The 27,688-nt window shown below is 43.7% G+C and overlaps 1 protein-coding gene across 5 annotated transcripts in view; it reads right to left on the bottom strand.

Annotated features, from left to right (window-relative positions):
- NOL4 (nucleolar protein 4) overlaps positions 1–16,411 on the bottom strand; it is a 188,655-nt gene extending 172,244 nt beyond the window's left edge. For 2 of the 5 annotated variants that reach the window (XM_027674424.1, XM_027674443.1), the window contains exon 1: positions 15,959–16,411. In XM_027674424.1, the coding sequence (XP_027530225.1) occupies positions 15,959–16,225 (267 nt within the window). In that variant the 5' untranslated portion in view covers positions 16,226–16,411. Of the gene's footprint in view, positions 1–766; positions 984–15,958 lie in introns of those variants that run through there. The other 3 variants (XM_027674408.1, XM_027674416.1, XM_027674434.1) reach the window with 3 other exon arrangements.
- Positions 16,412–27,688: the final 11,277 nt, after the last annotated feature.

Raw genomic sequence — 27,688 nt, 5'->3', positions numbered from 1 at the left:
ACTGATAGTTCCCAGAGGCCTGCGCTAGACGGCCACGTTGCAAGTGCACTCTAAGAGTCCAGGATAGCCCTGATGAAATAGGTACCAGCTGTATCCCCACATATGCACACCAGCACCCATCCTTTGCTGGGAACAGGGCTGGCTGGTGCTGAAACATATCCATGGCTACCCACACAGCTGCTCGGACAGAGGAGGGCATCACAAGCAAGTCCAGAGGAGGGCCACAAAGTTGATCAGAGGACTGGAGCACCTCCCCTGTGAAGACAGGCTGAGAAAGTTGGAGCTGTTCAGCCTGGAGAAGAGAAGGTTGCATGGAGATCTCATAGCAACCTTCTGGTGTCTGAACAGGAAGCCAGAGAGGGATTCTTCATCGGGAACCGTAGTGATAGGATAAGGAGTAATGGGGACATTTAGGTCAGATATTAGGAAGAAATTCTTTACTGTGAGGGTGGTGAAACAACTGGAACAGGTTGCCAGGTTGTGGATGTCACAACCCCGGCAGTGTTCAAGACCAGGTTGGATAAGGCCTTGAGCAACCTGGTCTATTGAAAGGTATCCCTGCCCATAGTGGGGGGTTTGGGCCTAGTTGATTTTTAAGGTCCATTCCAACCCCTTAACATTCTATGATTCAATGATTCCATCACCCACCCATCTCCACCGCTAGCATTACTCAGGGTGCTACCAGTGCCAGCAATAACCACCACGCCAGGCAGGCACAGGGTATTTGCTGCACTGAAAATACACCGGAGCTGATGTTTTACTTTACCGCATGGTATTCCCCGCCCGCCGTGGGTGCTGGCTGACGGCTCCGTGCTGGCTGGCTGACGGCTCCGTGCCCACCGCGGGGGCAGAGGATCCCCCCCACCGCCCCTACCATCCGCAGCCCTTTCCCTGGAGTGCTGGCACAGCCTCACCGCCCGGGATGCGGGAGGGAGCGGGGGAGAGCGGGGGGCGAGGGGGCGGCGGTGGCCGCACAGGTGCTGCCGCAGCCCGTCGCCATGGGAACGGCGCTGCCGAGGGCGCGGTGGCCGAGCCCGGCCAGGCCCCCCCGCCCGCGAGTGGGAGCGAGGAGCGGGTGTGTGCGTGTGTGTGTGTGTGTGTCCCGGAGGTATTGCACTGTTTCCATAGGAACAGGCAGGGGGAGGCGATGGCGGCACGGCCGCACCCTCTCCCCGCTCCCCCTCCCCCGTGCCCTCAATGCCAGCCCGAGCCCTGAATCAATTAGTGGAGCCGGCACTGGGCTGGGAGCGGAGAAAGGGCTGTGCTCCCCTCTGGGTAGCCCCGGCACCCAGCTGGCGTGGCGGCAGTGCTGCCTCCCGCGGGGGGACCCCAGGACGTGGGGTAGCCCCGGCAGATGGTCCCTCCGCAGCCGCCCCCCATGCCCATTCCGTGCCCGGCACGGTGAGTCCGGGGACAGGCGCTGGGGAGCACCGGCCGCACCCCGGGACACCCGCGGGGACAAGGGGCGGGGGACACACACACAACAACAACAAAACCCCGTCCCCGCACGGCTGTTTACGGCACCATATGGCTGCAGGGGGAGGGGTGAGGGACATGTCTGCCGAGCCGCCGTGCTCATTATGTCCGATGGAGTCACGGTCACCGCGCCTCCGCCCGCTCCCGGGGCTCGGGGGGACATCCAGCTCCCGGCACACACGGGCGGTGGGGCACGGCGAGCCCCGGGGCGAAGGGACCCCGACAGCCCTGCGATGGGCACTCCAGGGAATAAACACACTGCCCTGGTGCAGTCGGAGAGGGAAAATTCAGCCCCTTCCCCAAAGTCTATCTCTATTTCTGTGAAAATCTATGTATATCCTTGGCGTAAAGAGGAACGTATGGGATAGAGCTCTATTTTGGATCACAACGGGGCGATGCTTGAAACGAAAAAAGGAAAATACAAAATAAAAACGTTGCCTGTATTTTTTTTATCGATGTGGTTTGACACGAAAACCTGACCCATTTGAGGGCATTTCTGTTTATGGTATGAAGGACTAGAATCGAAGTCCTAGGCATCAAACGCTACTCCGAGATCCACAGCGATTAAGGCTATTTTTTTCCGAGCGAGGCAGTCATTCATTTCAGAGTAATCCTTGCTGCACAACGCTGATGGAGGCATGCTCCGTGCAGCGCATCCTGCCTCTGGAGAGCTTTCTCGGCTGGGGCAGGGGAAATGCTTTGAAATGGCTTATGTCTTTCCTCTCAATGATTCATAAGATAGGTGCTGAACCTCACCATTATTAGAGAGATAAAATCCACAGACTATGAGGTCTGATAATAGGCAACTATACTGCTATCCATATTACCTTGTAAAATTGAAGTATTGATTTTTTTAAAGCATGGTTTGCTACTTAGCAGACCAATCCCACTACTATTGTAGTCAGTGGGATTTTGCTATTGACTTCAGTGGGAACAGCTCTTTGCCTTTAAAATGGTCTATTTCACATTATTATGGTAATGTCATTCAGCAATTCTTAAAATTGGCCTTCTTGGCCTTAGACATTTTAAAAGATTAATGTACAAATTATTTCAGCTCAAATTATTCACCTCATTTCTGCTCATGTTATGTCCAAAGTTTTGTTTGGATAAATTCAATAGATAACTTAGTGCTCCAGATGGTTGTGGGTGGATTGGACCTAATAGATTCTCCAGTTACAAGTTTTTAGGTGGTTTTTTTTGTTTTGGTTTGGCTTTTTAATTTTACAGAAGCCTCGATTTAGAAACTCATTTGTAGATCTCCTCTTGTGTGCAGCTTTGACTGCATTTGGTTGCTCACCAAAATAGCATGCCTTCCAAAGCAAGATTAAAAATATTAAAATGCAGCCAGTGCAGGGAGTGGTTCAGTTCAACTGAAGCCACACAAACAGGCTGATCTTCCTGCCCATAGATAATATAAATTTGAATCTTGGCACCTGCCATTGCATTGGAATGAGAAACAGCAGGCCTTGAGGTCTGGAAATAAAGGCAACACAAGGAAAAAAAAAAACCTGTTCTCTGCCTATTAGTAAATAATAAACTGCAGCAGCAAAGACAAATGACAAGGATGGAGGAAAATGCGTAGCACTGCAGACATCAGATAGATATTGGGACTATGACATAACAGGAAACACGTCCAAATTCAAACTGCAGGGTGTATCTAGCAGCTATAACACTTATTTGGGTATTTGTGTAACTACAAGCTTTTTAGTGTCTAGCAACGTTCTGCTTAGCTACTTTTTGCTATATCATGCTGTGATACTCATTGTGCTAAATGTTGACAACTAAACTGTAAGCTGTAATAAAAAATTGGGAATAGACAAAGAATTTATCCAAAAAACCTGCCGAAGTCAAATTTCCAAGAAAAATGCCCATCCCCAAAAAACATGCTTCATTTTCCTCACATTTTCCAGACAGGAAATCTTAAGGTTGTTCTGTGGTTATAGGTGGCTGACAGGTATGCCTAGCTGCCTAAATACTGAGTTTGAAGATCAAAAGTAGTTTATTACCAAATTAACAGGAAGCATCAGCCTTCTTTTGCCTGGTTTACTTCATTAGCTTTATTATTATTACCATGAAATGTGTAATAAGTGTTCTCCAGGCTTATTTTACTTTCCTCAGCCTCCACCTCTCCTGAAGCTGACTTTCCTGCTTTTGGATGAGCTCACAGGAAGCTATTAAGCCAAAGTTTGTTTATAGTTGATTGGCTTTAACACTTCACTCCATTTGTTCTCTCATCTCACTTTTCTTCTGCTCACATTAGAAGCAGGATTGCTCTAATGCAAATATAGTTCAAAGAGACAGGGAAAAGGGAAAGAGATCTGAATTCTCCCCACAGCAGATGTCCTAATGTGATATCCATAGAAAAGAGAGATTACTAAAAAGCAAGTAAACAAACAATGTCAATGGTGTAATTGAGGGTGAGTGTATATGTTGGGTATGTTTAGATGGGAAGGGGACAGGATGAGAGATGCTCCTTTAGTTGACTTAAATATAAGGAGAGTTTGAAGGACTGAGATAAGCTCGTTCTCCAGGTTGGTTTTTTCCTCCTTAAACAATCAGAATATGGGGATTTCAACAAGAGAGAGCTGTCTATACAGTGTTGAGTGTAACTCCGACACTGCAGAAGATAATAACCAAAGAGGTGGGAGCAGGGTGCTCCTAGTATTATTTTACAGCTGAATTTGACCTTGCTGTTATTAAACCTTTTTAGATATTTTTATACCTTTTATAAACTTGCCTATGCATTTGCTAAGCGCTGGTCTAGCACATTGGAATATACTGTGGCAAAACCAGATAGCAGTTACAGGTAAATTATTCTTACAAACAGAAACACTTTATCTAAATGTATCCTATTGAGAGTTCAGTCACTGCCACCCAGTCAACCCATACCAACTGACTGGGGCATTGAGTGCCCAGGGTGGTGGACTCCTCCCTCAGGCACTGTCCATTGCAAAGCCTATGCATCAGTCAGGTGCTGCATTATGTCTTCACAATAATCTTTGTGCCAAAAATTAAAAAAAAAATTTATTCACACACTTTCTGATGGTCCTATTCCAGGAGGGGATTTTACCCAGCACAATTTAGGATGACAGGACTGGTCCTTCAAAGCCTCACAAATTTCACCAGCTAAATTCCTTCCAGCTTCCTCTAGCTCCAGTTTTTCAGCTTTTTTAATAGGTTTGTTGGTTCACTCTTTGGCTCTATTAAGCAAAGTACTAATTTACTTTGAAACACTTTCACTTAACTATCTCTATTGTACTTAGTTTACTTGTTTGCTTTCAAATTACAGCAAGCATGATGATGAAATATGTTACATTTTTTGAAGTGTATATATGTGAAATTTTTCCTGACTTTACATTTATGAAGAATTAAATTTCTCTAAAAAAAATTTGGTAATTACCTATAAATTCATTAGAGTTCAATGATAAGTAGCAGAAAAATACATAGTTCAGTAGAATTCTATTAATTGAAATGTTCTACTTATTAATAAAACTTGACTCGCTTTCTCCTATCTAGAAATGCTTTTTCCTACTCAGCTTTTGAAAGCAGTCCTTTTGGTTCAAGTTGAAAATGTAAGGTTCAATTAGGAATACAGGTAAAACAATATTTTCAGTTCCACAATTTCCTCTAAGTCTGATGTATCTTGCCAAAATTGTGCTGAAGAGAATAATACTGAAATTTGCTATATAGAGGAGCAATTAAAGAGGAAGAAAGTAGTCTTATTTTAACCAGCTTTATTCAGTTCTAGACCTAGCTTTATTTATTTTGCTTTATTATTTGCTTTGGTGCAAATTTAACTCTTTGAAAGCTCCTCATGTGCCCGATTCAACTCAGTTACACCAAAACAACGATAATGAGGCCTTGTGGATTAGTAACACATGGCAGAGGATTTGTGTAAGTTTTCTAAAAAACATAGGGTCAAAGTGCAATAAGTTTACAATAAATGTCTTTTTGAGAAATTCTGGTTTTTGCTGCTGCGTCTATACAGAACTTACTATCCCATCTCCTTGTTAGATAAGCCCAAATTGAGACAAAAAAGGATAAATGTATGAGGTCTGTCTGAACCATAGGTTTTAGAAGGATGCCTGGCATTTGAATATAGCACTCATTAAAAGGAGCCTGACTGTTTGCTCACTACAAATGAAATACTTCAGTATTACAGCAACCATAGCCAGGGGGCTTTGCTGAACTCTCAGAATATAAAAAGATAAAGGTTATCAAAAGATGTCATAAAAAAAAATTATGACTATGTCTAGATTAAGGGAGGAACAAGTGAGTTACATTCTTTTTTCCTTTCCATTGCAGTTCCTTGAGAAATGCAATGGGGCAAGTCATCTAATTATATATCTGCCATACTTCCTGGTCACACTGGTGAAAAAGGAAAGTCTTCTAGAAATTGTCATCATTTGAATGAGCTAATTTCCTCTCATATTTTTCATTAATTCTCTAATAATTCTGCTCTTTTTTCTTTTCTTCCCACCATGATAAGAGTTTGGTAGTAGTTGCAACAAATACACACACACAGAAAGCTAGCACAGGTAGACAAAAATACAGAGGTGAAAATAGCACATTCCTTCTCATCACAAGTGCAGCAAATTGGAAACTAGAGGTTTCCAACATTGCAAATGTTTTGTGTAAATCACAATAATCTCATGCACTGGTCCACATAGGGTCTTGATGGTCTCTCTCCTTCCTCCAGACTAGTAATATCACCACAGCAACAAGCCACAGAAACTGCTACAGTCAAACTGACCAACAAACCATCTAGTACCAGTTTGCAAGGAAGTCTGCAAAAAATGTGTGAGAGCTCAATAATTAGTAAATAAACAAATTCCTAAACAAAATACAGTACATTATGCAATAATGACTGATTTATTTTCCTCTGCTAGCTTCAGTCAACCTAAGAACACATACCTAAAACTTAATAATCTATTCATGAAACAAGAGTATGAAGGCTGAGACCACGAGCAATGGTAAAATTCAGTACAAAGAGGAAGGGGGTGGGAAGATGCTGGGATTTCACCACATCACACAAGCCTCCCCTTGTGTCGACTGTATGGGCTGGAGCGTGACTAGCCCTGATAGATGCTCTGTGGAAAAACACCTGGGGAGGTGCTGCAAGACACCAGGTGAGAGCCAGGCAGCAGGTCCGTGCCATAACAACAATGCCTGTGTTCCCAGTGACACAGAGCAGGCAGGGCAGCAACATGACCTTGTCCTCCCTTCTGCTCCAGACAGCAAAGCTGAACTGACATAAAGAGCATACTACATCCTTATGAGAGCCACAGAGCTATCATTCTCCTGTAAAATCCTTGGAAAAAATTTTGGATTAATCAATTAGGGTTTCTCTAGGGGCACTAATGCAGACTTTATGTTCCCAACAATATTGGTTATAAAACAATGGCCTAGCTTGGAATTTACCTTCTGAGATGGTTGTCAAAAGAGTCTTAGGAGAAGGAATAGAATTAAAAAGGGTGACTGAATTCTCTCTCTCTGCTGTTCACCAGTATTTACACCACACTATTTCACTCAGCTTCTTTCTACGTCTTTACATGTCTGTTTTCTGCTGTGCATTTTCTCGTAATGTTTATCTTTCTGAGTGATAGAATCATTTAAAACTATTTCTCTTATAAGTATCCCTTTTCTTTAATTAGCTTAGTTACCTTCCATGGACCTTTCATCTGTCATGACCTTTTAGAGATGAGATAAATACACTAAGCATGTTATTCAAAGCAAGGACACACCATTCAGTTAACAAGAAGAATAAGTTTTCAATGTTATTCTCTATACTTTTCCTAATGCCAATTTTTATTATACCTGCTGTGCATGTTTTAGATACACTTATTGATTTCTTTGAAACTATTCCTAAATATTTCCCTCAAGATGTTATATTAATTCCATTGATTTTAAATGTGATCAAAAAGCTTGAATTCTTCCTTTCCTTTCAAAAAGCTAATGTCACGATGGCATATAATGCAGATTATCTGGCAATTGTCTGTATAGAATTCTGCCTGCCATGATTTCTCTTTTTTTTTTCCTTTGTTATGATATTTCTATTTTATGTCCCAATTCCTCTTTCACTTGCTTAACCTAATTAATTTGTATTTCCATCCAGTGTTGAAATGCCTTAATTTTCCTGAGTTTTTTGTGTACCTATGTATACATATATACTTATATGTCTGTATATATACACGATGGACTGCATTGTATAGCTCTCAAACACTTCCTATGGTTTCCCAACTCTTCACCATTTTTAATTTGTCATCATGGCCAAAGTTTCAACCCTGCTTTAATAAAGTCAGTGTAAGACTGGTTTCATTTCAGAAGGAAGCAAGAACCAAAGTTTCACCTGAAAATTTTTAAAAGATACCTGAACACAACAAGTTAGAAGAACATAATTAACTGTCACAAAATCCAAATTAGTTCCACCAACCAGGTACAGTTATATTGACACTTAATTTTTAATGATTCTTACTGGTTTTTTTTCTGGTGTTGAAATACGGTTCACTAGTCTGTCATTTCTATGAACTACTTTATCTCTGTGTTTTTTCACCTTGTACATTTTTGGCCATACTCCAGTATCATTGCCATGTATAGTGGCAAATTGTATATTTTAATAAAAGTTTCGTTACTTCATTCTTAAATTCTTTAGTGTTGTTGAACTTGTATTAGTCCCAGAGACACACTGTAATTTAATATCACCCCTTTTTTTATTTCTCTATTTCTGATCATTCTTCAGTTTCATCACCTGAAAAATGTAACCCCAGGATAGGTATTTCTTTATTACCCTGAGCACACACTGAAAAAGATGAAGATACACACTGCAAAATAAAGTGAAACCTGTTTATACTTCTTGTCTTTCCTGTCTTCTGAAACCTCTGGCCATACCTTAGCTGCTCTTCTCTTATGTATCTAATTACTTGTATAATTACTTGCTTGTAACTCATCTTCTATCAGTTTGGGGTAGCGAGAGTCTATTCCTAAGTGTGATTTTCCATATGCCAGCATGATGCTGCTTTACCCTACAGATAGGTCACGATTTAGTGGCAGCTACTTCAGCTCTGGATCTGATTTGAACAAAAGTTTTCTACAAAATCCACCTGGCAGTATTAGTAGTGGTATGTATAAGTCCAGATGCAACAAAGAGAGCAATCATAAGAAATGCTTATTTAAAAATTGTACAGTGAGTTAGAGTCGTAAGTCATTTAAATGCAAGTAATCTTGTCGCCTAAATTTTCTTAAGTAGTACAGTCAAAATGTTATAGCATCCATGTCTTGTATTAAAAACTCTGGGGTAACAAAATGTACAAAATCATCAGACACACAGACCTTACTCTCAATACTACATATAAAACCTCTCGTTTCCCAAAGGAGCTTAATTGCAGGCTCTCAACTATAAAACATTGTATGAGTTTCATCCTAGGCTGAAGTAGTTCATTTGATAAAAATTGTCCTTCCAAGTCTATACAGAATATTTGTTTCTGACAAAAAGTCTTTACTTGAGGTTAACTCTAACATAGATCAGTTTTATTAAGTAAACTGTTTGCTACAGGTAGCCCCTTAGGTTGAAGAGTATCCCCATATACAACGAAATGGTTCAAACCCCACATTTCAATTTCATCAACTAGCTGTAATCCCTGCAGATGCACACAGTAACTCAGGTTTTGCAGCTTGCAGAGTTATTGAATAAGCAGTTAGAAGTCTGTAAAACTGTCTGTGATAAAGTTGATCATAACTAAGAAAATCCATTTGCATCTGGAAAAATGCTCGATGCCAAAGCTTGTAGCATGTCTTTCCTGGATATTGGCAATGCCTACCTGGATATTGTATGCTTATAAACCATTAAAAAATACCTTGCTTGTGGAACTGTAAGGTTTTGAAGCTCATCTATTTAAAGAGAACAAAAAGGTAATTTAAGCAAGCTGCAGGATCACTTTCAGTGCTGTTGCAGGACAATGCAAACAACTCTCATTGCACCAGGTAATACCCCCTGAGTTTTCTAGTCAGAGAGGCTTCCGGTAGGTTTAAAATTACTTATACAAGGCAAAAACATTTTTTACATCCTGGAAAGCTCTACTAACTTTGAAGGCTGTATTGACCAGAGTCAACCTACTCAACAAGAAACAGAAGATCTCTGTGATGCTCTGTGGTGCAAAGGAGGCTGCAGAATCTGGTATGATCCTCCCTCCTGGAGAGCGTGTTTCCTGCCACGCTGTCTCATGTATATGCCCTGCTTGTTTTGTTCCTCTTTTACCAGCAAACTCTCAACAGGTGTATCCTGCATAACAGGGAAAGATCGGCACCCAAATAGCTTCCTTCAGACCAAACGTAACAGCTGCTGGTTGCCTCCTTTCAACAGCAGACTAAAACTCACAGTTCAACGTCAGGAAATTTTAATTTATTTCTGTAGCGTAAAATGAAATTTGAATCATTAACTTCCACATTCATCCAGCATTGGCACTAGCCTTTTTCCCCAGGGGCCTGTGCATGAGAAGCCTTCTGTATATGGGGTCTCTCTGTGTAGTCTCTCCAGATTGTGTCTCCTTTCAGTCTAAGGTGTTGAACAAGAGCAGTGGTGATCACCCAAGAGGTTAGGGGAAGAAAGTTTCTCTGTAACAAGATCAGAAGAAGTCCCATCATGCTGTACTGATGTCTATCAGCCCATTTGAGCCCTAACCTTCCAGCAAATACCTGCTTATTTCCCGCTTATCACATAGCTATGTAGCCACAAAAAAACCACTCGGTACATCTAAAGAAAATCAGAGTTGGAGCATCTGAGCAGCAGTCCCTGCATCATGACCAAATCCAGTGCAGCTTCTCTGACAAGAGATCGAGGATAAGAGTGAAGAAACAAGTTCACTATTGCCTCAGTCTTCTCGGCAAAGGTTCACAGCATCATGAAAATTAAACTGGGACTTCTTATTTCTGATTACTGGAAAGATTTGGGCTTTTGAGCCCTTGCCCAGGTGATAGCACTGAATTTGTCATCTTGTCTCTCACTACATGTGTAAGATGGGATGGATATACCAGTGCTAGTTTTTGTTTGTGGACTGCTACACCCTACTTAATGTTTCTAAAGTAACGTCAACATATTCTACCTTAAAATACTCGGGTTTTAAAAATCTGCTCTCTTTGGCTTATGTTTCTTTGAAAATTCTAACTGAACATTGTTATTAAGAACTCTCAGCTCCTCCTCTCCTAATGCCTCTCTCACAAATGTGTGTGGAAATGGCATCTTACATATGGCCACTTTAACATTTTTAAATTCCAGGACAGAGTTATTCTCTTTATTCATGAACACTTCAGTGAATGCCTGCATTAAGAGTTGCCAACTAAACCAGTTTTGTTCCATCTGCTATGACCATTTTCCAGCACTGCCTGTGTGATTCACCAGCATCCCTCCTCACAGAGTCCATCGGGAGGTCTGCAAACAGCAGGGCAGAAGCTGCGGGTAAAGGGAGGAGACAAAGCTCTGCAGACCTGAGCAGAGGTTAAGGAAAATGTGGTGGGCAGTTAAAACCAGACAGGGTTTGAATACTGCTCCTGAGCCTGGAAGGTGCATTTAATGGGACACTAAACTCCTGCAGAATTGTACTTTGAGATAAATTACAGCTCACCCTCAGCATCACCTTTCTGCAGTATTTACTGCCATTATGTGCTGGCAGTTCAGAAGGCTATTATAGAGTTACCAATTTGACAAAGACTTTTATACATTTTTTTTAATATTCATGACTATAAAAATGGGGAGAAATGCAAAAAAAAGATGCTTATTTTCAGATTGTTATGAAATGCCCTAAAATAATAAACAATATAAAACATAAGATAATCTAAAGCAATAAATTTTGACATATAAGCTATTTATATGGTCATCTGTTTTTTCTATTATTCATGAACAAAGTAGTTTATATAAAACCGAAAAGAACATAAACTCATATGTCTATCCACTATTCTTCAAGTCCAACAGAAGAGGTGGGCTGGGATACAGCCTGTTCCTTTGAGCTGACTGACCTGTAATTTTAAGCCCTAAATCCTGTAATCAGGTTCAGTAGTACAGCCCTGCACCTGCAGGGAGCCTTGCTGGTCTGCTAGCAGCAACCCATGAGGTACCAGATCCTCCTGCAGGATCTAAGGATTTAACTAAACTGAACAAAATTTGGTGTCAGAATGAAAGTTCATTCTCTCCTTGTAGTTGGAAAATATAAAAGAAAGCACGGAAAAATCATACATTAGATCTGTGATATCATTTAAGTCAGTGCAGTCATTCCAAATTAGTAATGACATAAAAGTAATCTGAACTTGGCCTTTGAGGTTAAGTTCTATTAGTTTGCTAATATTGTGTAAATTCTATATTTGAGAGGTATCCTGCAGTCATCTTGGCCATTCTCTTTTAAAGGAAAGTTCTGCTTAAAACCTGCTGATACCAGCTCAGGCCATTATTTTATAACTTCTTTTTAAATCATGACTGATTTTTAGGGTCCATATTTATGTCTACAGGCAACATCAAGCCAGAGAAGGAAGAGTGGTGAAAAGAAATTTGTTTTCAAATTGCCAATCAATAAACAGTTCCAGCTAAAAAACTATGCAAAAAATAAATTAAAAAAATATACCATAAAAATCATGTATACCATTAGAAAGATTATCATACTAGAAATACTAGTTCCATGCCTCCTTATGGTTGGTGAGTACCAACCACTAGAAGTCAATACTATCAACCATTTGGCATACTTGTTGGCCTAACCTGTTTTGTTTATACAGTGTGTCTAGGCTAGGCATAATTCCACTGCTTGCATCTTGGGCTTAATGCAAAAAAACCTACACTGGTAACAGGATCAATCTGAAAAGTTGCAAAGTGAAATACTTGCTGGGTTGCATATAGGAATACCTTAAGCCTATAGGAATAGCCTGTGTGTTGTCCCACTCAGGACCTAAAATGGCTGTTTTGCAGGGAATGTTGTTGCCTGGTGACCAAAGGTGCATCTCCTAGGCCACAGAGGGATGTGAACATTCAGAAATTGATTTGTTCCTGTTGCTCTTGAGGAGACCATACCCGTAAAACAGATTAAGCCAGCACATAATCATCTATGCAGTCTCCTTGCTGGCATGCTTAAACTTGATACTGAAGACAGGCCTGTGATTTTGAGCTACTTATCAACCAGGCAAGGGAAAAATAGAATAATACCTTGTGCGCTACTGCCCACAGAATATGAAAGTAGACCGAGCCTCAGCTACTGTGAGACTGCAAGACACCCCTGCTTCAATTAAGTCTGTGTTGTACATCTAGCCTGTTCCGGTGCAACCTCCCAGTTGCTATCAGGCTCTCTTTCTTTCATTAGAATCAAGTAGTTAATTAGCCCCAGCCTGTCCTCTCTCCTTCTCTCTTTCCCTTTAACGCAGCAGTAATGATGTCTAATTACCAGCAGCAGTGGATTACAGCACCATCAGGAGCAAATCTCTCTGGCTGACAGCAAAGCTGAGCAGCAAATCTTAAAGCTTCAAGGAGAGAATAATTCCTAACGAAGTATTTGAATATTTGCTTATTTTTGACCAGCTTGTGACTGTAGAGTCCAACTTGTAATTTCATCCATCCTGTTACTGCACAGGGAGTGCTCATGCTGCCAACAGTGATTAATTTTAAATTGAAATTGCTTTTACCTATGGTGAGATCAAGTGATGGACAAGAAGAGGGAGAGAATGAGGGAGAGATTCACAGTTTGGGGCTTTGTTACCATTTGGGGCTCTCTCTGCGGACTGGACAGGCTCAAATGTACAGGATAATAATGAGAGATGAGGGAAAAACAAAAAACAGTGGGGATGTTTCTAAATGGTCATAAATTAATAAACTCTTAAATAATTAGTAAGAATTAAAGAAATGAGAGAATGGGCTTTTAAGGCTTACCAACAATTACTGTCTGATGAAAATCCAATTTTTTCCCCCAGTAACTTATCATTCCCAGCTGAGTGAAATTCTAGGCCTCTTGAGTCAATAGGAGCTTTGCCACTGGCTTCCTTTGGGCCAAGGGCTGCATCCCTGTTTTGTCACAGAGGTTCTTTCTGAGTTTTCAGTGCCCTGCAGGTGCTGCCCCAGCTCTGGAAATAGCCCATACAAACCATTGCCACTCTGGGAGTCTGCTTAAATACTCCTCTTCCTTTTGTGATGGGATAGTGACACCAGAGCCACGGGTTTAGGAGAGGGTGGCATTTGTTTCTCAGAGCTGAATGTTTTATGGCAGTGCCAAGCAACACCTTTTCTCATTTGTGTTGGACAACAGATTTACATTTGCCAGCAGGAAGAAATCGTACCTACATGCAAGATCTCTTCTGTAAAGGTTTATATGTCATTATTCAAGTAATATACAGATATTCAGGAACTGCTTACAGATAGGTCATGCTAACTTTCCTTTCTTGATTTCATTAGCAGACATCCTTATTTTATTAGAATGCCTGCTTGGTTGCTTAAGCTATCAAAAAAGAGTTACTTCTATATTAATATAAATACATATATAGGGACATACAGAGATATTCACAGCCGAGGGTTTGACTCCCGAAATGCACAAAGGTGAGACCAGCAAGATGCTCGACCTCTGACTGAAATCCCTAGTGGGGAAAAAATAAAATAAAAATTGATTCTGTGTTCTTAAAATAGAAAACAGGAGACAAGGTGGGACTCCAGGCTTTCATGGCCTAGCAAAGGTGAGAGAAAATAGACAAGCTGATCATCACTGAGTCTTGTGTTTCAGATGCCCAAAACAGCACTTAATTTTTAAATTCCATCTTGTAAAATAAAGGTTAGACTCTTTTTTTTTAGTAGCAAAGTCAATGTAATTTGAAAAAATACTGAATTTGCTTACAGTTTTGAACTTGCAGTGAAAAGGATAGTCTTGGAAATAAATAGTCTTGCTCACTGGCTCACCAAAATAATTATTTCAGTGAGCAGAAGAGATATTTAAAAATACCGACCTAATTGGAGACTTTTGCTTTAGACAACATTTTTGTTATAAATTGTATGTACATTACCCTCTGGCCTCAGAAATTAGCAGTCATCTAACACTAGAACAGAGATCTGCCAAATAACCTGAATCTATAGGCAGACCTGGAATAGTTCAGTGAATAAAAACCATAGAGAAGGAACAAACTCTGTCTAGAGCTTCTTTTTCATTTTCAGTCTTCAGATTTGTAAACTCCTTAAAATTAATTTCCCATCTCTGCCTCCTCACAGCCACGACAGCGTTGATGACAAGGGGGCAAATAGAAGCCAGCCTCTGGGAATGCCCAGGTTTATGACTTCAGCAAGGCAAAGAGAGGCAGATTTCCCCAGCAGCCTACGTCACAACCCAACCCAGAATACTTTCCAAGAAGCCCCCTTTGCTGCGCCACTTAGCAACATTCCCGTTAGGTCCGGGTAAGCTGCCACTCCAGAAAAAGAAAGAAAAAAAAAAAAAGAGAATATTGCTCATCCAAGCCGAATGCCCAGGCAGGAATATTTTTAATTGCTGGGTTTCCTTTCTCGGCTCCCCCTCCACACCCGCCCCACGCACAGACAAAAGAAGCTTAGTTTGCGTGACCCAGCACATAAGAAGTAAGAATAATGATACATTAAGAGAGTTCAATAGGCAAAACCTACTTGCAACCAACAGTCCCCATCTTCTTAAATAGGAAAATCTGTCGCTCCTGCCACCACCAAGCATAATAGCTCTCCCGCTGTCAGACCTGCACCGAGTCCGCAGCGCCAGCGCCTGCCGGGGATGCCACGCTACCCTAGCGCATTGAACGGAGTGCTGAGGGGCTCCCGCGACCCCAAAAAGAGTCACAAAATACACCCTTCCCTCGGTCATGCGGAACCCTGTTCTCCCTTTGTTGAGCATCCTCTCTCTCCCCCGCCGCCCCTTACGAGCGCAGCCGGCCCTTCACAGCCAAGCCGGGCACATTCGTGGCCGCTCGGCGGCGGCTCCAGGGCTGCGGGCTAACAATGAAAAAAAATAAAAAATAAATTAAAAAAATTAAATAAATAAATTATAACCCCCAACCGATATCTCGGGGAACCACCGCCCGGCGCCGCGCCTGGCTTTGTGCCAGGCAGGGTACCCCCGTGCGCCATCCATCAGCCCCGCCGGCGACGGGGGCCGCTACCCGGGGCGGCGGGGCCCGGCACAATGGCCGGAGCGGCGGCGGCGGCGGGACAATAGCCCACCCAAACCGCGCCGCGGCGGCCCAGGGGAACAGGGGAAACAAGGAGGATGAGGAGGACGAGGGGAGGAACGACACCGACCCGGCGGGGTGCGTTGTGCGCGCGATCGCTTTAAATGAAAGGACCCACAAAGACCTCGGCGGTGTATAATGTGACAGGCAAACGCAACATGGTGATGATGACTTGGGGGAAGAGGGAGGAAGGAGCCAACTGTGGCTGCGGCTCCCCCTGCGCCTCTCGCTCCCGGAGCGGGCTGCAGCGGCCGACATAGAACAAGGAAGACAATTCTCTACTAACCGTGGTTTTGACTGGCACGTACAGCACTTGCTTCCCTCCTCCAGCACCACCACTGACCTCGTCCGAGTTGCCGAGCTGGAAGCCTTTAGATTTGACCCAGAATTTGAATTTGGCATTATCCGTGGAGCTCGACTCGGAGCCGTTCAGGAGCTGGACGATCCGCTCGTATTTTTTACGGGTCACCGTCTTGGTTTTTCCAGAGTCCCCGTAAGTCCTGAGACACCAGTCCTGAAACTGGCGGTACATGTCCCGGTCGCTGCTCTCCATAATCTCCTAGTACACACACGCACACATGCACACGCCGGGGCGCACACACACGCACACACACACACACGGACAGACACACGGACACGCACACGAAACGGGCCGGGGTGCGGGGCCGGGCCGCCCCGCCGCACTTTGCACCTGTTCACCCAGCGCTCATGAAAAATGCATCCACCTCCGAGCCGGAGCGAAGGAGGTCCCGGTGCAGGCAGATCCCAGCGGATTTTTTTTTTTTTTTTTTGTTGTGGTGGTGGTGGTGGTTCGGGGGGGTGGGGGGACCAGGAGGGGGATGGGGGGGGCAGCAATCAATTCAATAGTGTGGCAATGTTCTCCTTCATTTTTTTTTTCACAGGAGGCAAAACGGGTCTGGTGGAGGTTCCTCTTATCCTTCCACTGTACGTGATCAGTCTCTTTAATAATTGTGCAAGGCAGGACTATCCCGCTGGCTCCAGCAGCGTCTTACCCAGAGAGGGTTCGGTTGGATAAATAATTAAAATCCTATCCCTCGGCTTAGCGAAGAGAAAAGAAAATATTTACTCGGATCCTTCTTCTTTTCCACACATCAAGTGCACCCGGATTCACCCTGGATAGTGCAGGTGAAGAAAAGAGAAAAAAAAAGGTGGGGAAAGAAGAGAAAAAGCCCACCCTCCTCCACCCCGGCAGCCCTCGGCTGTCTTCTCCGAAGGCTTTCTGGGTTTTCTGTCTCTGTCCTGGCGGGCTGTGCCTCTCCCCAAAGCCGCCTCGCCGCGCAGGATGGAGGAAGCACTGAAGGGCACACTGGTCTCTTTGCTCCCCCTTTATTCCAAGGCTGGGCGGCTTTGCTTCAGATATCCCCGCTCCGGGCATGAAGGTACTGGAAAGAAAGTTCTTACCTGCTATTTTCTAAGCCTAATACATCCGATCCGCGTTTAAAGTACATATTTTTTAATTAAAAAATGGTCTGTGACCATTCACTTCCTCATATTGAGTCCCACTGAATTTTAATATGCCCTTTTAGGAATTTTCCTCTATTTATTTACTTAGCAATCCCAGCCGATGGAGGGACAAGAAAAAAAAAAAGAAAAAAGGAAAGAAAGAAAAGGCCAGATATATACAAGATAGGCTCGGATATTGGACCAAAGGAGAGATCAGTCCCAGGAGGATGTTGGTACAGGAAAGGAGGCGGCTCTCGTTGCTCTGCCAGTGTAATGATGGTGCTCACACATGTAGGACTCCTCGGGTGCGGGGTATCCTTTGGTCTCTGGGCTAAACTGGCTACAAGGCATTCAAGTAAGTTTGCGTGCGGATGCTGAGCAAAACCCCCCTTTTTTAAAAGGGGGAAGAAGGAAGAAAAAAAAAAGCAATCCTGATTTTTTTTCCCCCTCCCTTTGCCACAGTTTCAGTTCACGCCGGAGATCTCCGCGCTCTCCCCGGTCTCCCCCGCCGCGTCAAGCAGGACACCCCTCCGCTGGGGGGGGGAAAGCTCCGCCGCGGCGCTTCCTCTCGTCGCCTCTCCGCGGCCGCGCCCGCCCGCGCCTCCGCCATCCAGTGCCCGACTCCGCGCCCCCGCCCGCAGCCGTGCGGCACCTCCGCGGCCGGGGAGCGCGTCCGGCCCGCGCACGGCCGGGGATGCGCCGGGGCCGCCGCTCGGCTCGGCTGGGCTGGGCTCAGGCGCTCCGCTCCGCGCTGCGCTCCGCGCCGGGCTGGCGGCGGCGGCGGCGCACCGGGCCGGGCCCAGCGCCGCTCCGCGCCCCCCCCGCGCCCTGATTGGCCGCCGGGACAAAAGTTTCTGTGGCGACGGCGGCGCGGCGCCGTGACGGGCAGCGCTGTCCCATGTCGGGATGCTCCCGCCTCCGCGGCCGCGCACCCTGCCCGGGCCGCCGGGGACGCGGAAGGGGGGACGCGCAGGGGGAAAGAGAGGCGAGGGCAGCGTTTCCATGGCGATGTCTCGGGGCGCAGTCGTACCCCCCCCCCGCCTCCCCGCGCGCAGACGGAGCGAGTGGATCAGCTGACACTTCATTAGCTGAGGACCTAATTATTGCTTATTGGAGCAAGAAACGCGCGCAGGGCCGCGGCGGGGGGCTGACGGCCTCCGCGCCCCCGCCGGCCATCCCCCTCGGCAGCCTCTTCCCCCGCGCTGCCGGCAGAGCGCAGGAGGAGCGGCGGTACCACGCACTTTGCGCCGCACCGGCCGGCGGGGCCGCAGCGGGCCCGGTGGGGTCCCTGCGGGACACGTGGCCGCCGCCGGGCCGGGCTTTCCCTCGGAAACGGAGAGCGAAGCCCCTCCGCCGCCTCCCCCGCGGCTCGGCCCCCGCCTGGCGGAGCGGAGCGGCCGCGATCCCCCGAGCGCCCCCCTCCAGCGCTCTCCGCATCTCCTGCCCAATTGCGGGACCCTCCGCACAGCCCGCCTCCGCGGAGCAGCCGCGCCTTGGGCCCCGCGCGCGGGGGCTCGGCACCGCACCCCGCGCTGCGGCGGTCATTGGGTGGGAGGGGAGCCCAAAATCCACCGCAGCCCAGCCACCTGCCCTTTTCGCCTTCAGTGCGCTGACACGAAGGAGGCTGCTGGGCTCGCGTGCTGTAGCTCGGGTGTCTTCTGCAGAAATCCCACCTGTGCCTGGGTATCCAGCCACTCGGGACCTGGAAGGGCCCGGTGCAAAGGCAGCTGTGTGTTTTTTCCGCCCAGGCTTGGGCAGTGGCGAGCACCCTCCACTTTCACCACCTTGGATCCCGCAGGAAAAAGATGAAATGGGCTGTGGTGCCAGCAAAATTGTTTACACCAAGCCTAGATTTCTAGTGTAAAAGGGGAAGGTTCTAAGAGTGCTAAGAGAAGCCATTCCTCGCACACTCCATGCTAATGCATTGGGCTGGCCCTGTGCATGAGCACCTCAACCCCAGCCTCCATCTCCCTAGCTGTCGCAGTTCACATGTACCTGTCCTCTCCTCTCTCCTCTCCCCTCTCCTCCCCTTTCCCACCTCCCATCTCCCCTCTACCCCCAGTCCCATGTTTGCTTTTCTGCTTTCTGTCTAGAAACACCACCGCAAACACAGGCAAGGCCAGGATAGGACTGTTGTTTAAAAGCAGCATGCTGAAGGATGTCTGTGCTGCCAAGACCTTTCCTGGCATCTGTAAAGTCTGAGAGGACAAGCTGGCACAATGGGCAGAGAAAAGTAGGACTTAGAGATAACCCAAGGAGGCCTGAGACTTTTTGTTGGCCACAGGGCCCGTAAATTATCTTGGCAGCCCCATTTTAGTGTTAGAGGAGCGTAGGACTCCCGTCCATCACAGGATCTGGAGGAGAAGCAGTAACAAAGGAACTGCTGTGCAGAAGGGAAGCAAGGGGAACCTCACTGAACCCTTACCCAGCAGGCTTTATGAGATGTAACATTACTTTAATGTGCCATTAGATCTACGTTTAGAAAAAGGGTCATAACATAGGTTGGGCTGCACTGCTAAACAATTCTGTCAGATAATTGTTCTCAACCCAGCCTCCTGCTGAGGGTCTCAGTAACTTCCGTATCACACTGATACTGTGCTATGCCTGAATCCAAAGTATGCACACAGAGCAAGGAGGGGAAAGGAAGATGTGGCAGAGACAGGAGTTATGATCCAGACAGTTATAGCATGGATGAGCGAAATGCTTGAAATAAGCAGGAGTGGTTTAGTGTATCAGAAAATAATTCTATAGCCAGGAGTATCACTTTGGATCATGTAACGAGCCCTATGCCTTCCCAGCAGAGACAAATTCCTAAAACTCAATCAAGTTTGGACTATGCTTTAAAAAAACCCAGAAATATTAATTATGTTTTCAAACTGTTTAGTGACAGGAGAGAGAATCATAGAATTCTAGAATGATTTGGTTTGGAAGGGACCTTCAGGATCATCTAGTTCCAACTCCCCTGCCATAGGCAGGAACACCTTCCACTAGACCAGGTTGCTCAGAGCCTCATGCAACTTAGCCTTGAACACCTCCAGGGGTAGGGAGTCCACAACTTCTCTGGGCCACCTGATCCAGTGCCTCACCAGCCTTATATTAAAGTTTTTCCTAATATCTAATCTAAACCTACCCTCCTTCAGCTTAAGGCCATTCCCCCTTGTGCTACCACGACGTGCCCTTGAGAAACAAACATGGATGAAAACCATCTGTTGTGTGAAGTGGGGATGGAGAGTAGAAACTCAAGTAATATTTAACTCAGCTGGATTTTTTCTTTGTTTTATAGTTAAGATTTTTGATTCATGTTGATGAAAGGTATGGATGTTTTATTACTGCTTCCATTAATCATTTGGCTAGATGTCCTAGGAGCATCCTGGTACTCCACCCTGCCAGGCAATGGATCAGCACAGGACACATAAATGATGCTTCCCATAAAGAATTTGTGATCTAAAGAAGGTCAGTTGCATGGTACATGATTTCATTTTTATATAAATATACATTGTAGAATGTATTTGCATAACCTATACTCATTATGTATATATATAAACATATTTAAATTACATATATATGTGTATAGTAATTTCAGCAGAATTTATATGGTGAATCTAGAATGCAGTTTTTAATCTCCATTTGAGATCCTCTGAAACTCTGAAATTAGTACTATCAGATTATATTTAAATACAAAAATTTACATGGGATTAAGTTCACTGTTCTGGTTTTGGATTTGGTGTTTGGTTTGGGTTTTTTTTTTTGTATCAGAATTAACAGATTTAATAACACAGCTTGGAATCTCCTTGCAAAAGGGCTTGCACAGACCCTCCTCCTGTTAAGAGTTCTAATGACACCCCATTACTCAGCTGAACTTGAAGAAACTCCCCTAGCATCCCTTGGGAGGGGGACTGTGTTGGTCCTCCGATGCCATGGGCTGAAGCTGTTCTGCGTGCTGCAGAACTCACTTGTCTTTGACAGAAAATGAAAGTTTCTCTCCTCTGGTTTGGAGACAGCAAATCTGTGCCTTGCTGGCTTGTTTGCTCTGCAGCCAACCCGAAACAATACACCACCGACAGATGTGTGAACTTTTCCATTCAGTGGAATGAAGTGTTAGCTGCAAAACAGAGTTTTGGTGATTTGAATTGCCTCATGTGCATCAAGCTGTGAAAGAGGTTTAAAGTAAATCATGAATAAGTTACAAATATTGTATTTTTTGAATTATCAGCTCTAACAAGTCCACTGGCAATAGAAAGTGAAGACAGGAAGAATGGGGCCTGATGTCTCTCATTAAAGTTACCAGTGTTTCTAAATGAAATTACAGTCTTGCAGTGACATAGAACCGAGTCTGTGGAAAAAGCTGAGAAGACATTTTCAAGTTTTTAAAAGTTGCTGAAAAAAAACAGAGAAGGTTTTTGACTGAAACCTATCATCTTACTTCCAACGAAGAGGAGTGTTTAGAAAATATGCACCGTATTTCAACCCAGTGCTTGATATGGAGTTACTGGGTGGCTAAGGGTAGCCTTTGAGGATAAGAATTTTCTGCCTCTTGAGTTTTTTTGTTCACTGACATACTAAAAAAAAATTATTTTGACACTTCTGACTTGCCATGTCCATGAGTTATGATGGAAAGTCCTTTTCTGTGCAGACAGAAAATCATCTTCCTAAACTGAGAGAAGATGTGCTGAGAAATAAACTGCAACTCCAAATGGCTTGCTTTAAACTATGTACCTGGTAGCACTTTTCCTCTCTTCTGGAGAAAATTTCAGTGGAAGTCTCTTGTTGAGTCTTTTGCAGCACCGTGATGGCAGTAACGATGAGCACTGCCAGCCCTAATGCTTGTGAATGCAGAAGTCAGTGTTCACACACTGCATGGACTTGTCTGTGCTCTCTTCCTTTGGTCTCATGTACATGACAAAATCGCCTAAGTGGTTCAATAATCAGTCACCTGCATTTGGGGAGGTAGGACTCTGCTGTGACACAGCTTCCCTGAGGGGAAAATACTGTTCCACCCACTAATATTACTGGCAAAGGACCATTCTGGAAAGCTGTTCTTAAAGATAACTCTGAGGTATTTGCTGCTTAGAAGATCAGAAACTAGAGAGTTGGATACTTAGTGGTACTAATGTATGAAAACTGCAAGCAAATGAATGTTGCCAATGATTTATCTACTGAGTGAGCTATCATGAAGCAAAGCCTAAACTATTAACTGCTGTTCAATATAAATGTTTTCTACACATTGTCTATTGTTTCCAATGTCAATATTCTTCTCTATTTTTTCAGTAGGTTTTGATCAGTTACTTCTTACTTTGGAAAATTAGGGGGAGATAGACCAAGGCAATGACTCAGAGATGACTTATAAGAACATACTAGATTGCTAAATCTTTGGGGGAAAGAGGTTGTATGTTTCTGAGTTTATAAAGACATGAGAGAATGGTGCCATAGTTCTGGTTAGGATCCTGTCACATAGAGTGATGTTGATGCTGATGAGAATAGTACTGGAATATATTCCATCTTTGTTTTTAACAATCTTCTTTTGAGACATTTGAAATCTCTTGGGAAAATACTCAAACTCACTTTCCCTTCCTGCAGTTAGAAAAATTCAGACTCGGCTTCATTCTACAAAGCTGCTTTGCTTTAAGTAGCAGTTCTGCAAAACATAACTTCATGTATTTATTTTACTCTATGCTTTATTACTGAGAATATTTGCATGAAAACAGAGTCTTTGTTTAAAAGTTCCTGCTTCTTATTCATCACAGCTCGTTGGGTTGGAAGCAATTACAGTACCATGTACAGAAGGCTCCAATCCCTTCAGAACAGGAAAATATAAGCAGGAATTGACAAACTTCTAAGAATCTAAGCTCTTGTTTTCATGAAAATGTCTTCATTCCCTTAGTAATAAAGAAAGGAAAAGGGAATATATATATATGACGCACAATGAAAAAAAATGTTTTAAGTGTCTTAAGGTTTGTATATGGGCACTAACACTTTTTTAGTGTAATAATGACATTTTAAATTCAACCTTGCTTGCTTTCATCTTAAAGAAGGTGTGCACAATGGATATTTTATTTGTGTGTAGTATTTTTTTTTCTAGAGTTAGTGTATCTGTTTCAGCTATAGCAACACTAATATAAACCAGCTACTGGAATACCACCCAGTGTGTTGTCTAAACCAAGCCAGAACTAATAAGGCAGTGCTGAAAATGCTAGCAGTCTTTCTCTGTTACTGTTCACAACTTCATTGCCATGGAGGAAGATGTGACAATTGCAAAATGTTCCAGAAAATATTCAGATATGGCTCTACAGCCATCATGTCAGGCACTACTAGACAAAGTCAACACTGGAACAGCGTGGTTAACCAGCTGCCACCATCCTGCTTACAACAGGAGTAAACTATGGAAGAAGCAAAATGAAGAAGATAATTACTTAATCTGAAATATTTGGCAAAATACAACATTAATCCCTCCCTGGTATAAAATACCATCCAGATTTTACTTTTGTATTTGATCCATACATTTGCATCAGCAGCATGGGGTCCTCCTGCCACTTCACAACATTACAGAGATTGCTAGCTAAAGACCAAAACAGAAGAAATTAGTGTCACATCTCATTGTAGATATTACTTCCTTCACTATTTTATGGATTTCAGCTCCTTAACCTAGTAGATCTTGCTTCATAGGTGAAATTTGCTCAAAGTACTTCCAATTTTTTTGCTACTGTACCTTTACTGTAAACTAACCGTGCTGTTTAAATGAGAACGCTGGGCACATTTTGAGGTTTTATCTGTAGGGTCCCAGAATAGTCATTTAAAAAGTGCCCTTTCATAAACTGTGATTACTGGTAGCTTTTGACATGGTAACATTTAGGCAGTGTTTCAGTGTCCTGAGTAAAGTTATCATCAAAACACCAAATTAGTGTTGTTAGCATCAACTTTAAGCAGCAGAACAGTATAAATAGTATCTGCCCTCATGTGACTTCTCCCCACTCCCCAAATGCAGCTTATCTATCACACACTCCTTACATTGGTCTCTCTATTCCTGTTAAACTACTGAATAATTTTTACTCAGTGGGGTGCAAATATCCCACCTTAAAGATCATCTAGTTCCAACCCCCTGCCATGGGCAGGGACACCTTCTGCTAGACAAGGTTGCCCCATCTGACCTGGCCTTGAACACTTCTGGAAATGGAGCATCCACAACTTCTCTGGACAACCTGTTCTAGTGTCTTACCACCCTCACAGTAAAGAATTTCTTCCTAATATCTAATCTAAACCCTCTTTCAGTTTGAAGCCATTACTCCTTGTCTTATCACCAAATGCCCTTGTAAACATCCCTCTCCAGCTCTCTTGCTGTGCCCCTTTAAGTACTGGAACACTGCTATAACATCTCCCCAGAGCTTTCTCTTCTGCAGGCTGAACAACCTCAACTCACTCAGCCTGTTTTCATAGAAGAGGTGCTTCATCCCTCTGATCATCTTCATGGGAAACAGGATCAAATGCTTTGCACAAGCCCAGGTAGATGACATCAATAATTTATGGTAAGTAAAATTGGTTCAGACCTCAGAAGCAATTTTGGTTTGCAGGGTTCTCCTGGGTGATTGGATTGGTTTGTTTGTTGGTCTGCTACTTGACTGGGTTATCCCTCACCCCTCATGAGTGAGAAGAAGAACCCTGACCAAGGATGGTCCCTGTAGGACCCTGTGGGACCCTCCACCTCTAGGGCAGTGGGACACTGCCACAAATTAGGTGTAGATTTCAAGGTATTATATGTAGAAATGCCCATCATAGGGAGCTGGAGATAGTTGTCATTGTGTGCTGCAAATCTTCCAGTTTGGAAATACAGGCCTGGAGAGTATCTCCTCACAGATCCCACCTCCTGTAAGTACCTTGCAACTTTTAGTCAAGAATGGCCTACAAAACACCTGTTCCATATTTCCCACGTGCTCTAAGGCTCTCTCAACCTTTTCAGCTTGTCAATCCAGATTGACCCTTTCAGATGTCAATCTGAAAACATGCAGAAAGAAACAAAAATCTGCAATAGTTTCAAACAACAGGAAACCAGTTGTGGTGCTCTGATTTCTAACTGTGTGTGCCCTTCTGCAAGCAGTGCATCAGGGAGGCACTGAGATGACAGCACTCAGGAATTACACAAGGTGTGAGCCAAGGACTGTCCCTGTGTGTCCCCCTGGAGATCTGCCAGAATCATGGCATTTATCTATACCAAGACCTTGTGGGTTATTTGCCATTAGAAGCAGGTTTATTTAGACCTCAGCATGCCTGTATGTGTCCTTAATTCCATAATTGTGTAACTCAGAAAAAAAGGCACAATCTTAGGACAGTGAGGTTTTAAATGGAGTCAGACATCACCATGATTGCTCAGCCCACGGACTCCTTTGATACAGCTCCTCACTCTCAGCTGGGATATGGAAAGAGAGATAGAGATGGAGCACAAGTCAGCACAAATTGTTTTAGAAAAGTAGTGGCATTTCTCCACCGGCTGTCCCCAAACATTTAATGTCCACTGTCTAGAATACAGAGCAATGCAAAAGTGTCTTTAGCAAAAATTATCCTGGTGCCTTATCTTTTGGATGCTTAAAAGTCTCCAAGGTACCTCTGAGGCTTGTCCATTGCTACTAAAGCCTGAGGGATTCATCTAAACCAGCACGTTCTCTTATATGATTTTTCTCCTTCCAAGAGGAAAAGACTATTTGAGAAAAAAAAAAAGAGCCCATTGGATAATGCTTCAAGGCTCTGAAACAGAAAAAAATGCTTAGTGAAAAACCTCGATAGTGACAGCAGTATGCCTGAAATGTGAAGGATTGCATGAATATTTCTATTTGTGACCACTAGCCTATAGAGAACAATGCTGCCTTAGCAAAGTCCTCACTCTTTTTAACATATACTGAACTTTGCAGTGTTAAGCTATATATATTTTCATACATTTCTGATTGAACTTTGTATAATGCTTCTTATGAAAGAAAGTAAAACTGGAGGTCTCTGTACTTCCCACAGCTATTTTTCAAGCCAGAGCTGTGCTTTGTTTTCTGAAATTGATATCCCCATTCAAACAAATATGTGATAAAAAATGTGTTCATGTGTGAAAAAGCCATATGCAGTGTTGAAATTCTGGCCAACTCATTATACAGATACTACATGCTAGAGAAATGATGACTCAGTAGAGGATTTTTACTCATCCTGTAACATGCTCAACTTCACAAGCAACACCTTGCCTTCACTACTCTTACTCCTGCCAGGGATCGAGGAGGTAGAGATGTGCATGGCCGTAGGCAGGGTAGCTTGGGAAGCTGTTCTACTGTTTCTTCTGTAGGTTTAGTTTGATTTTAAATGAGCTATATACTTTATCTGTAAAATCAAGTACAGCCATGGTGCTTGTCAGTCTCTGAAGGGAAGGAAGAGGCCATTTTGGCCTTTGCCTCCAAACTTGCAAGACTCCCTGCTCTATAATCACCTACTATGTTGTGTTTGGTATGGGCATATTACTGACTTTCTATTCCATGCATCCATTTTGCTAATTAATCAGAGCAGAGAGAAAAAGGACATAGGCTAGACTGAAACTTGTTTGTCGTACATGAGCTCATGATGGCTGTCCCAGTTGTTCACCTTTTTTTTCTATCATTTGTATTTACACATCTGGATTCATGACAGAGGTGATCCCATAGCCCATCCCTTGCTACAGGCCTCTGAGAATGAATTGAAATACAGTAAATCTGTCTGTAGATGCAGGATCCCTAGAAAATAGACAGCAGGTTTGCAAACATACTGCAGGAAATAATCATGGTCTACTCCAGTCAGAGTGACTGGACTATGTCCAGCTAAGAGGGTCCTAAAATAAGAAGGACGTGTCCTTGCCCATGGCAGGGGGTTGGAACTAGATGATCTTTAAGGTCCCTTCCAACCTAAACCATTCCATGATTCTGTGAAGGCAAACTGTATCACTTTTGTTTTCCAAACCTTCCCAAAGCACAGATACAGCACAAGAAGTTCTCTCATCAGATCATTTTAAAAGGTGAGCTTGAAATATATTCTAAAGGATAACTAAAGATAAAACACTTTTCTAGATATCTCTCTCTATATATGTCTCCCTGGTGTTGCTGGGTGTCCTGGCCATGGTAGATACCATTCCCAAAGAGGAAAAGAGACACGTCCAAAAAGTGTTGCAGAAAAATTAAAAAAAAATAGAAATCCAAATTTTGTCTGGGAAACAAAGCAGCAGTCACAGCTCTCGAAGTACACATGAACATATAGTCTGTTAAAGTGGTTGCTGCATTTTGTTCTCTATGCCATGTCTGAGGCACAGTTTACTGCATCTAGAGAGGCAGTTGACATGTTCCACTTCTTTAAAGAAATCTGAAGAAATCCTGCCAGAACAGACCTGCTTCAGACTGAGCATAACTATACTTAGGATCTCTAGATTCACGTCAGGGCTCGGGTATATGCAATTATAGTATTGGGGTGTAGTCCATATGGAGAAGAAAGAAAGAAAAAAAGAAAAGAAAAGAAAGAAAGAAAAGAAAAGAAAAGAAAAGAAAAGAAAAGAAAAGAAAAGAAA

Source organism: Neopelma chrysocephalum, unplaced genomic scaffold, assembly GCF_003984885.1.
Source record: "Neopelma chrysocephalum unplaced genomic scaffold, ASM398488v2 Primary Assembly neopelma1_22, whole genome shotgun sequence".
NCBI classification, from domain to species: Eukaryota; Metazoa; Chordata; class Aves; order Passeriformes; family Pipridae; genus Neopelma; species Neopelma chrysocephalum.
Note: the sequence above shows the minus strand (reverse complement) of the source record. Positions and strands in the feature narration are given on the sequence as shown.